Genomic DNA, 12,526 nt, shown 5'->3' with positions numbered 1-12,526 from the left:
TGATGGTATTTACAAAAATGTCAAATTGGCAGCTTTATTAAGTTTTGCAATTTGAAACATTGTTAGTTGTTCAATTTGTTATTCAATTTTACAAAGAAAAAAAAATACAGAAAAATTGTTATTATAACATATCTGAATTTAACAATTTTTTTACCTTGTAATCAGGATGAATTTATAGAAAAGTATAAAAAAAATTTCTTCTCAAAACTTCAATGAACTCCTTTTATGGAAGAGTATCTGAGTCTATAGAGAAAAAAGGAAAGACTAATAAAAGCTTTTTCTCCGAAGTGTAAGGTTTAGAAGAAAGTGGAGTAAATGTCCCTGTGAGGCTGATAGGAATGTTGGAACGTTCATTGACCGGCAATCGTTTATCAATTGCATTTGTGCAGACAGATATTGACAGTCCTTGGAAATGTATCTCATCTTCTTTAATTTGTGCGTGCCTTAGGATGTTGAAGGTATTTTATCGGCAAAACTTGACATTAGAGATAGGAGGAAAATCTTATCAATCTTGTTGAACAACGGGTATTGCCTTTCTCGTTTTCAAGGTTAAATTTTTTACATACAATGTGTTTTCTTTCTTGATTATCCCTCTCCCAGATGTATCTCTTAGACATTTTGTTCAAGATTCTATTCTTTATCTTTGGAAAAATAAGATTGAGGAAAAAATTTTTAGCTATAGATAGAACTATTTTTTAAACTAAAGAATGGTTAATTATTTATTATTTTTTTTGAAAAAGATCTGTCAAAAGGAATAACAAAATAATTCAACTTTTTTCTATTTCCCGCGAGGCTTTTGCTGTTGAGAAAAACTATAGGGGAGAACGAGGTGAGTTGTAACAGAGGTGAGTTGTAACAAAGCCGATTTCTTGAAAGCTATGACCTTTTAAAAATTTTGAAAAGCGTGAATTTATTACATTTTTTATTCACTATTTGATGCAAATTTACTTGACCACCTGAGAAAAGTTTTTGAGATGTATTTAATATGTGTGCAAAAAAATTGCTAAAAGTAAGTTTTCGGCCGGAATTTTGATACAGTCGAACCTGGATAAGAGAGAACTGGATAAGCGAGAGAAAATTGCCGGTCTCTTGAACTCTCGCTTATCCAGGTTCGACTGTACTTTATTATTCGACACATATTAGATTTTTGTTATTCTAATATTTACCTTAATAACTGTTGGATATCCTAGTTTCATGAAATGGTTTTGTTTTTTTGTGTCAGTTTCGAAATTTAAAATAAAAAATAATTATTCGAACCGATGCACAGTTTCTCGCACCTAGGCGAGTTGTATCAGGCTGTTTCAACTCACCTAGGTTTACGCAAATTTGTGCTTGATAGAGTAGAGACTGACGGATTTTTGCTAAAGTATATTGTTTTATATTATGGCTTTAAAAGTATTTAGAATTTTACAAATTTTCGTGCAAATCACTTTCATATTTTCGAAAGTAAAAAAAATATTATAATAAAAATATTTTTCGAGTTGCTCTTTCATATATACAAAAGTCAAAAATAATTTCTACTTATAGGTTTTTTTTTGGTATTATTGAGCATGTTGCTCATTTTTAATTTATTTTTCGGTTTAATTTGATTTATATTGATCTCATAAATTTTCTTACTCTAATTACTCCTTAATTATTTAAAAATTTGCAGACAAAATTTTATTATTCTTAAATTTCTATAAAATATACCTATTATATAATATTATTTTTAGCTATTATAAAGCTCAAATTGTTATTATAGATCGTAATTAAATAACAAAGATTGGTTTAAAATATTTAATTAGGGGCCGTACACATAATACGTCACGCGATTTTGGACCCTTTTTAACCCCTCCCTCCCCCTATGTCACACTTCGTCGCAAACCTTGAACCCCTCCCTCCCCCTACGTCACGTCACACACGTAAATTTCACTGTAAATTTTATACATTGGACAATATATATATTATATCTTACACTATAAATTATTGAATCGCAGTTAAAAATACCTGATTTAGAAGCAAAAAGTCAGTCACTAATTCAAATAGTAATATTTTTTTTCTGACAATTAGTTGAAAATAACTGATGTTTCAATACAATTGTTTTTGATTGATTTAATTAGTCACGTTTAACTACCTATACATAGCACCGAAACTTTCCTAAAAATTTACTAAAGATTTACTCGCAATTAAGCTTTGAAATATTTAAATGCAAAGTTTAGTGAAAATTGTGTAAAGATTTAAATATCCCACTTCAATAAATGTGTAGCGCGAAACTTTCCTGAAAATTTAAGTTAAATTTTCAGGAAAATTTTCACGAAAGTATAGTCGAAAATGCAATTCAAATGTTCAGGAAAGTTTCAAGCTATATTTTTAAGAAAATTTGACGATAGACATTTATTGGAGTGAGAAATTTAAATCTTTACACAATTTTAAAATAAACTTTGCAAGTAAATTTTTCGAATTATGCAAGCAAATCTTTAATATACAATATTTAGAAAAATTTCGGTGTTTTGTGGATAATTTTTCAGTTATTTTTAACTGATTCAGAAGCAAAAAGTCAGTCACTACTGATTGTCAGTTAAAACCATGATTTTTAACTGATTCAAATTAAGAGAATATATTATTTATCATCATATTATAAATAATATGCCAATAGATGTTAAACAGGTACATAATAGATATTAAATAGTTTAAAGCATTTTTAACTTGTTTTATTTAGAAAAAGTGACATTGTCACATATAATTTCTTATAATCTTTGAATTTAAAAGATTGTGACGTAACACATGAGTTCACCCCCCCCCCCCTCCCCCATGTCACACTCAGTCACAATTCTCAGACCCCCTCCCTCCCCCTAGACGCGTGACGTATTATGTGTACGGCCCCTTAGTGTTAAAGAAAACGAAATAAGTGATAACCTAATTCCAAAAATAAGTTAAGGTATTAAAACGAGTGTTTTATTCGTTTCTATTAATCAGATGTCTTTACGAACTAATTAACTTTACTTCACTAACTAAACTAAACATTAAAAATTAATTTTTTTCATTAAAATCACAAAATTTGCAACTGTTACAACTAACGTCGACTTCACTAACTAAACTAAACATTGAAAATTAATTTTTTTTATTAAAATCACAAAATTTGCAACTGTTACAACTAACGTCGACATGTGTTACTGTTTCGGATTTTGCAATTTTTTCGTAAACCCTTACAACTTTTTACATTTTTAATTTTTGATTCACATAGTACACAAAACTACCTATCCAAAAATACAAAGCTCATAAAAATAGGACAATTTTTGGCTGAGTTATACTGGATAATGTAAAAATCGTTTCAACTCACCTCGGTCTCCCCTATGCCTTTCATATGCATAGGGGATGCATTTTATTGGGATGCATAGGGGATGCATTTTATTGAAATTTGAAATTGTAAAATAAAACATAAAAACTAATAATTAGAATTTGTTTGGTCAGTAATGAATTAAAGAATATAATAAATAATATAACAATAAGAAAATATTAGTTTTAGCTATAGAATAAATACGATAACAAATGACACAAAAATAAATAAAAATTTAAAAATCTATTAGTCACTGAACTAAACATTTACAACACTGGAAAACTAACAATGTCAAAAATGAGGTTTGAACGCGATCGCGAGACACACTCCAAATCATTTTCTCCACTCTAAAATGACGCTTATTTTAGAGTGCGTACCGCGATCGCGTTCAAACCTCATTTTTGACATTATTTTAATTTTCTATGTTCGGTTCTGTTTATTATATTAACTTTAAAACAAGCGTCATTTGGAGAAAATGATTTGAAGTTAATAAAATAAACAGAACAGAAAATAGAAAATTGAAACAAGGTAAGAAGACATGAAATAAAAATGGGCAATCAAGAAATTATGACTATTGGATAATAGAAATTAATGAATATATAATTAATTAATTTAATATTTACAGGTATATTAGCAGTTTACGTTGCGTGAGCGGTGACGGTAACCGTGGCAGTAGTACAACCGGTGGTTCAACCGGCTTGCTACGTGGAATTCGTAGCCGCGGAGGCGGCGGGGGTGGAGGGGGTGCGGGTAGCCCAGGCTCTGGAAGTCCAAGAGGAGGAAGTCCCCGTGTTGTTAGCCCGCGTCTGGGTAACAGAGGCGGTGGAACTGAGGGTGTACCAGTACCCCCAAGCAACGGTCACCATCACCTAAACGGACACGGACATCATCACCACCATCATCAAACAACCACAGGAACCCGCCACATTAGGCATCACAAACTAACAGTTAGCAAACATTGCAACGAACACCGACATCATCTACATCATCATCGACATCATCCACATCATCGATTCCATCGGGGAATGAACATGGGACAAAAAATATCAGGTGAGATGGACATGTGTTTAAAAAGTTGAAAATTATTTTCTATTCCATAGACTCTATAATGGTGCTTCCAGATAGCAAACGCCAGGCAGTAAATCCTGTTGAAAAGATTCCCGTACATTTCCTTGTATATGGAATTGGGAAATTTACTTGTACAGGTTCATGTTTCAGCTCTTGTATGTCAATTTTAGTCGTATCTGTCTGGCCAATGTCGGTCCAACTCAACATGCCAATGCGGTTAGGCTAACTGACGAAATAATAACGATTCACAGTCTATTGGCGACGATCATTATCCCAAAATCGGACCAACTTTAAATAAATAGTAATATACCAACCCAAAAAAATAATTAAAAAATTAAATTACTTACAATCAAACCTTTAACCTGACACACAGTGAGAAAAAAAGCACGATGCTAGACAATGTTGCGCTGACAACTCAAATCTCAACGGATTTTAATGTGCCTTTTTTTAAAATGCTCAGGAAGGTTTGTGCTGTTAGCCTTGTGTGTTACTTTTTAAAAATTCTTTATTATAATTCTGAGAATTTTAGAAAAAGAAACATTAAAATTCATTGAGTAGGACGCATCGAAGTCCCATACGCTAACCATAGCGGTATACTAACCTGTCCAACATAGCATAGTGCTACGCTTACTTATATGATCATATAAAAAGAAATGTATTCAGAATTAACGACCATGGTCCAGAGTTAGTCCAAACAAAAATTTTAGGTCTCTTAAACAACGTTCCTCGGAGATTTTCCAACCTTTGGGCCCAATGGTTGGCTTGTTAAGTCGGACCAAGCATGGACAATTATTAATATAGTACTTGCTAACGATATTCAATTTTACTTAAAAGACAACCTAACCCTAAAATGACATTACAATTAAAATTGTGTGAAAAGTAAAATTAAATACGCATTTTTAATTTTTTTTAAATCGTATGTATTAAATTACAACCATTTGAAAGTAAATTATTGAAATTGATACGGTTTTACCCTGTTGAAAGTAGAAAGATAGAAATAGATAAAAACTGATGGACAAAAATGGATAAAAGTTTTCTATCCTTACTAAGTATATATACTTTGCATCTTTTAAAAATTATCTTTTTCTATCCAGAATTTTCTATCTATTTAAATCCATTCTAAAGAAAATTTTTTTTATCATTTTTATATCTTTTAATTTTTATTCATATAGATCTATGTTAAAATTCTTTCTTATACACTTCTATCAAAAAAAAAAACGTTTTCTTATTTTATCAAAGTAAAAGGATAAAGTTACTAGATCATCACTAGACCGCCAATCAAAATACCTGCACATACCCTATAAAGCAATTCAAAGTTGAAAAGTGTAATTTTTTTCGTTTTTAAATTTAATTTTTCTTAATATTTATTAGCGTTACATGCTATGCATGACAATAATTCACTTTTAAAGGTACTGCCACAGCTCTTGTTGACAGCTGCCTGCGCAGGCAGCTGTCCTCAATTTAGGCGGAAGATTTAAATTAATATATTTTTTTTAGTGAAAATTATTATTAAAATTGAATAAAAAATAATAATTATTATAATTTTTATTATTATCTTTAATTTAATTTAATTATTACAATTAAAAATAAAAAATTTAATTTTAATATTAATTTAAATCTTCCGCCTAAATTGAGGACGTCATTTTTGCCAGCCCAAGCTTCTTAACTAACAATGTCAAACAAATATGATTAATTTTATGATTAATTTCACTGCCTAAAAGTACGTAAAAATTAAATTCACCTTTAAAGAGGAAAAGTTAGTATTTTTCAATCACTCGGAAAATGAGACCTCAAAACTCTATCTTTACTTTGCGATAGGTTATTTTTTAAATTAGGGTAAAAAAAGTAATCCGATAAGTAGGATAAGGGAACTTCGTTCTCAAGACTCGGAATGATCTTAAAGTTTTGAACGTTCAAATGAACGAAATTTATTTATTTCTTCTTCAAATTAAACTTTTAATACAAAATTTTGTGTCACTATTAAACAAATTAATTATAAAGTTTCTAAATGTAAAATTTAAGTTTTTAACATTAATTGTAATCAATAAACTATGAAAATATTTTTAACAAAAAATATTTCGTTCATTTGAACGTTTAAAACTTTTTGTTCCTTATATAGAGTTGTCAAATACCGTTGAGTACCGTTATATAATACACGGAGAAAAATTTTCAGTTAAAATTACTATTAAAAATAGAAGCTGAAACTATTTCACATAGTATTTTCGTGACACATCGAGTTAATCGTAAAGTGTAATATTTTATTGAGTATTTTGTACTATGGTATCAAAGTATTTGATATTATTAATTATATTAGTTCTAACTATGTAAATATTTTTTGGAACTTGGTTAAATAGTAAAGGTAACTTTTCCGCCTAGAAAATATAACAATTCCAAATACTTGAACCTACTATGAGAGAAAGGCTAGCGCGCTATGCATCATGGTAAACTCCACTATGAGAGAAAGACTAGCGCGCTATGCCTCATGGTAATCTCCACTATTTTAAATGAATGACTGCGCGATGAACCACATGGTAAACTCCACTATTTTAATAGTGCACGACGCTAGTGCTAAATGACTTTGAACATAATGTAAAATTGTCTTCAGACAATTCAGTCGAATTTCACTGAAAATCCGTTAAAAATAACTGAAATTTCAGTCATTTTCTACTGATTCGACAATTAAAAAACTACTGAAAATTTATGTCACACATATTGAAAATTTCAGATATTTTTTAATTGTCCAATCAGTGAAAAATGACTGAAATTTCAATCATTTTGAACTGATCTTCAGTGAAATTTCACTGATTCAAATCGCGAGAATAGAGTCACTGATTCTTAGTCAAATTTCACTAATTCATGGAAATTTTAACTATTTTAAGTAAGGATTGTAATTTTGTGCAATAACTGAAATTGCTAGAAACAAAAGTTTTAATAAATTAAAAGTAAAATTTTTAATTTAAATCATCAATAATAATTTTTATTAATCTAAAATAAATATATACACAGCAAAAGTTTAAAATAATGAATACACTTAATTATAATGGTTTCAATTTGTAGTCTTGCGCTTATAATTACACAATTTCAAATTGCTCATTTTTTTACGAAAAAACTGACGTCATCTTAAAAATTAAATTCACTTTTTAGCAATGTATTCAATGTTTTCAAATGACTAACTGTACCATTTATAAACTTTTTCCAAACTAAACTGCTGCACCTTGGTTAGTTTTTCGCTTTTCGTTTGTTGATCCGTACTTCATCTGTATTGGTGTGATCATGGTAGACAAAAGGTGTAAAAGCACTGCATCTTGAGCGTCTGTAAAATTAAATAAAGTCAGCATTTATTAAATAAAATATATATAGAATATTCAAATATCCTGTATACAGACATACTAATAGTTCCAAGTTACATGTTCAGAAAGCAGTGTTAATTTGTGTAACTTTAATTAACTAATTAAATTTTAACTAATTTAATAGTACTATAATTTTTAAATATTTACCTTAAATTCGATAGCGCCTTTAGTATTTCAGGACATTTTTGGCGTCATGACGCCAACATTCAACACTATACTATATATATGTTCATGTATAAATCAAAAAGTACTTAAAATAACGATTTTTTCGCGAAAAGTTTAATCACTCAAACAAACATTTATTTCACTTTTTAATTTTTTATGCATGTTTTATTAAATTTAAATAATAAAAATTTTAATTTAAAATAGTTTTACGAATAACGTCTTTAAGTTTAGAGTTTTCAGAGACGACTGAATGTATACAGTACACGTTGGTATACAGAAAGTCTATTTTTAGAACTAAAAACGATGCTGATGGCCATTTCTATTACAAAAAAAAATGTACTGTGTTGTGAACACATGTAATTTCACAGTGTAAAATGGTAATGTCCACCATGTAAAAAAAGAATTTCAGTTATTCATTGAATCAGTGCGTTAACTTGGTTTAGTAGGTCTTAGACCCATGCGCTATGAGTGGACCGTACTATTTCACATAGTAAAAGATCTTTTACTATGTGAAATAGTACGGTCCACTCATAGCGCAAGGGTCTTGCAGCTATTATATTCAGACGTTAAGGGGCAATTTTTCTCCTTGATTTCTTTACTATGTGAAATAGTATAAACTCCTACAACAAGTAGAACTTACTGCTATTATAAATACACATTTTTAGTTATTTCTAATGGCATAAAATAATATGCATTAATGTTATAAAACACTTTTTAATGGAGAGTTTTCGTTATGTAAGATACTATTTTGACTGACTAGCATCATAATTGCCGTATTGTAAATAATATTTTCTCCTTTTCTTAAATTGTATTTGATGTATTTAAAATAATATTCCATACTTTGTATACTTTAGTAAAAGATACTTTAAAGCATTAACTGAAATAACTACACACTTTGCAAAACATCTAACGCGTCATAGTTAAAAAAACTATGTAAAATAATTCAAGATACCATTTTTAAAAAATGGTAATTTCTACTATGTACAAATAGCACTATTAATCATGAAATAGTACTTAATATTAGAACTGGTAGTTTTTTTAATTATATCTGATAATGATTCGATATTTTACTATGTGAAATAGCGTTTTTAACTTGGTTTTCAAAAACCATTTCTCTGCGTGTATAATTCAACCACACGGTTAAATTAATTACCTTATATAGAAATTAATACACTTCAGAAAATGTTTCAATATTTTTATATAACTAATATAAATTTTAGTTTGCAAGTTATCTATGTTGTTCGATTTATAGTAAAATTGACCATTAGATACAATCATAATAGATAGATTTGGATACCATAATGTTTGAAAGTCAAAGATATATTTATTTCCAGACAACTATAATTAAATCAAATTAGCCTATATACAATTAGAAAATTGTAAATAAAGTTTGAAATAAATTAACGTATAAAAAATTAGTAATAAGCATAAAAAAATTGTTTCTGATTTAATTAGATCTAATTAGATTAGAATTAGAATATTGAATATTCAATATTAGAATATTGAAGATTATTTAAAATAGATTATGTTTGATAAAAAATATGATTAAGAAAGATTGGTTTCCTCTTATTCGATTGAAACAGGTAAAGAAATTATAGATTAAGATAAAATTTAAGTGGTTCGTATGGATGTGAAATACAATGGATAAATGTAGGGATTACAAAAGATTAACAAAGAAAAAAACAGAATAAATTTGGATAACAAAGTTAAGATAAATAGAGATTGATTAAATTTTGAATTAAGAATGTATTAATAAGGATTGAATGGATAGTATCATGATTGGTTTGGATAACATTCTTGAGATTTATTTGTATATTATGATCTTTATTATTCTTTTGGATTAAAAAATATTAAATTGGATAGAATTTGTATCCATATACTCACAACAGGGTAACACTGAAAAAATACAAAAGTTGATATTTATGCTGTCAGAAATATTTCTTGGTAAGAGCGGTAAGTTTCCATATATTTCCAATATGGCTGATAAATTGCACTCAACTCAAGCTCACTTTCACTGAATTGGCTAAACATGCGGCTAATGTAGTGAAGCTTAATTCACAACGTTGGTTATGTCGTTCTTTATTTTAATTATATTCCCAAAATTGTTAGTTCGCTTCACGAAATTTTTTTCCGTGTATATATTACTGCAAAAAGAGATGTCTTGTTTTGAGACGTTGTTACTAAAAAGGTCTCAAAATAAGACACCTCTTTTTGCAGTTATAGTGTTTATTCTTGAAATCTAATTTTACTTTAATATTTCAAAATTAATTCAAATTTAAAAGAGTTGCGTTTACAATTTTCATAAATATAGATGAACTTCAAAAGATTTTAATTTAAAATTTTGTAAAATTTCAATTTTAAATGAATTTAATTACACATTTTAAAAATCTACACTACCGTCCAAAAGTATCAGGACGATTACATTCGACTCTATGAAAAAACATGCCATCACTTTTTCAATCATATCTCGGAAATAAAAGGAGGTACAAAAAAACTTAAATACGGTTAGAAAGCTGATTAAATTGTGCGTAAAATAAGCCGTCTTTGAAGTCATTTCGTTAATTATTTTTTATCCCACATGCACAAAAACGGCGCTTTCTGATAGCAGACGACAGGGAGGAAAGTCATTCATTTCTTCGAACGTATGAAAATGGCGGCCGTGTTCTCCCAAAGGCAAGAAAATTAGCTGTTCACATGCATTTTTCTTGCCCAAGGGAGAAAACGGCCGCCATTTTCATACAAGTCGAACAAGTGAATGACTTTTACTCCCTGTCGTCTGCTATCTGAAATCGACACTTTTGTGCATTAGGAATAAAAAATATCGTAAATAACACGAGAATAAAGGCAGCAAATTTCTTTACGATGATTTTTGTGACACTTGTTCCGATCTCGGGCGCCCTCGACCTCCACTCGGGTCACAAAAATCACCGTAAAGAAATTATTATGACTTTTACGAATTATACTATGAATTTAATCAATTCATTATTAGCACTTTTAAATAATCCGTTAACCAAGCATTATCGTTTGCCGGTTATGTCAGTTTAGGCTAAGGTCTTAATCACCACTCACACAGATGTACTTGCGTAGTGCTTACTGCGCATCAAACGATTCTATTCCAGTTTTGTAATTTTCAGAAACGCAAAAATAGAAATCCTACATGACAAAAAATTTGAATACTTTCAAAAGAATTATAAAGAACTATTAAATCTTTTGAAAGAAATATAGAATTATTTCAAACATTCTCCGAAATTATTTCTGAAATTTCATTTTTATACCTTTTCCTAAAATATTAAAAAGGATTTATTTACAGTTTCGTAAAAATAGAGAAAAGTTTCATTTATTATACAAAACATTTATAAAGTCATAGAATTTTTTCCATATCTTCATTTCCTGAAGAAATTTTGTAATGTTTCTTGAACAAAGATTTTCCGTGTAGAAAAATGTTATCTAAATTTTTCTACATTTTTGAAAAAGTTGAAGTCAAGAGACAAAAATGATAAAATTTGATAAATTTTTTTTATTTCTTTCTCACTCTACAACTTAAAAAATAATTAACGAAATGACTTCAAAGACGGTTTATTTTACGCACAATTTAATCAGCTTTCTAACCGTGTTTAAATTTTTTTTGTACCTCCTTTTATTTTCGAGATATGATTGAAAAAGTGATGGCATGTTTTTTCATAGAGTCGAATGTAATCGTCCTGATACTTTTGAACGGTAGTGTAGATTTTTAAAAAATTGTAATAACTAAAATTCTTCTGAAATTAGTTAAATTGATTATTAAAAATAACGGATTTATAGAAGAATTTTAGTTAAAAATACTATGTATAACAAATTGAATTTTGAAGCAATTACAAATGATTGTAGAAATTCAATTATTTTCAAAAATTTTCCTCAATTCAATGATTTTTAATATCTGCCAATTTAATAAAAAAAACCCAAAAGAATTCAATTAGTTAAAAAAAAATTTTAATAAAATTCTACGCAAAAATTTCTTTGGTTGGGTGCAGAAAGGTGCCAATGCAGACTAGTGGTGAAAAACGTGCCGTTTCAAAAAACATTTGAGAAACCTGCCATTTGAGCTGAGATTTGAAAACATGCCAACTCAGAATTGACGTTCATTTTTTTATTTTAGGTACAGTAGGTTGCAAAAATGCCTTCCTAGAATAAACGTGTCGCACTCATATGTTCCTATGGAAACATATGAGTGCGACACGTTCAAACTAAGAAGGCATAATTGAAACCTACTGTACAAGAAAGAAGTTATCCATCAAATAGTAATAAATAACCAACAAATTAATTCAATAAATTAGAAAAAATATTCCTTTTTCAAAGAAAAATAACAATTATGCAAAATGCAACTAGAAAAATCATTTTTGTATAAGTTTATAACCTTTGCTTAAAATTTTTTCTATACTGCTAAGTGTCAACCTAAAATAGAAAAATTGAACGTCAATTCTGAATAGGCATGTTTTTCAAATCTCAGCTCAAATGGCAGGTTTCTCACATGTTTTTTAAAAAGTCACGTTTTTCACGACTAGTCTGAATTGGCACCTTTTTCACCCAACCGACGATTTGATTATTTTCATAAATAATAAAACTCATCGCAGACTTTCAATTATTTTAA

General features: G+C 28.8%; 1 protein-coding gene across 1 annotated transcript in view; it reads left to right on the top strand.

Moving 5' to 3' along the window:
* LOC122504199 (protein gustavus) overlaps positions 1-12,526 on the top strand; it is a 101,026-nt gene that overhangs the window by 70,836 nt on the left and 17,664 nt on the right. Inside the window, exon 2 of the mRNA XM_043615140.1 lies at positions 3,942-4,366. Coding sequence (XP_043471075.1) covers positions 3,942-4,366 — 425 coding nt within the window. The remainder of the gene's footprint in view (positions 1-3,941; positions 4,367-12,526) is intronic.

This window comes from Leptopilina heterotoma, unplaced genomic scaffold, assembly GCF_015476425.1.
Source record: "Leptopilina heterotoma isolate Lh14 unplaced genomic scaffold, ASM1547642v1 Lhet_285, whole genome shotgun sequence".
NCBI lineage: Eukaryota > Metazoa > Arthropoda > Insecta > Hymenoptera > Figitidae > Leptopilina > Leptopilina heterotoma.
Note: the sequence above shows the minus strand (reverse complement) of the source record. Positions and strands in the feature narration are given on the sequence as shown.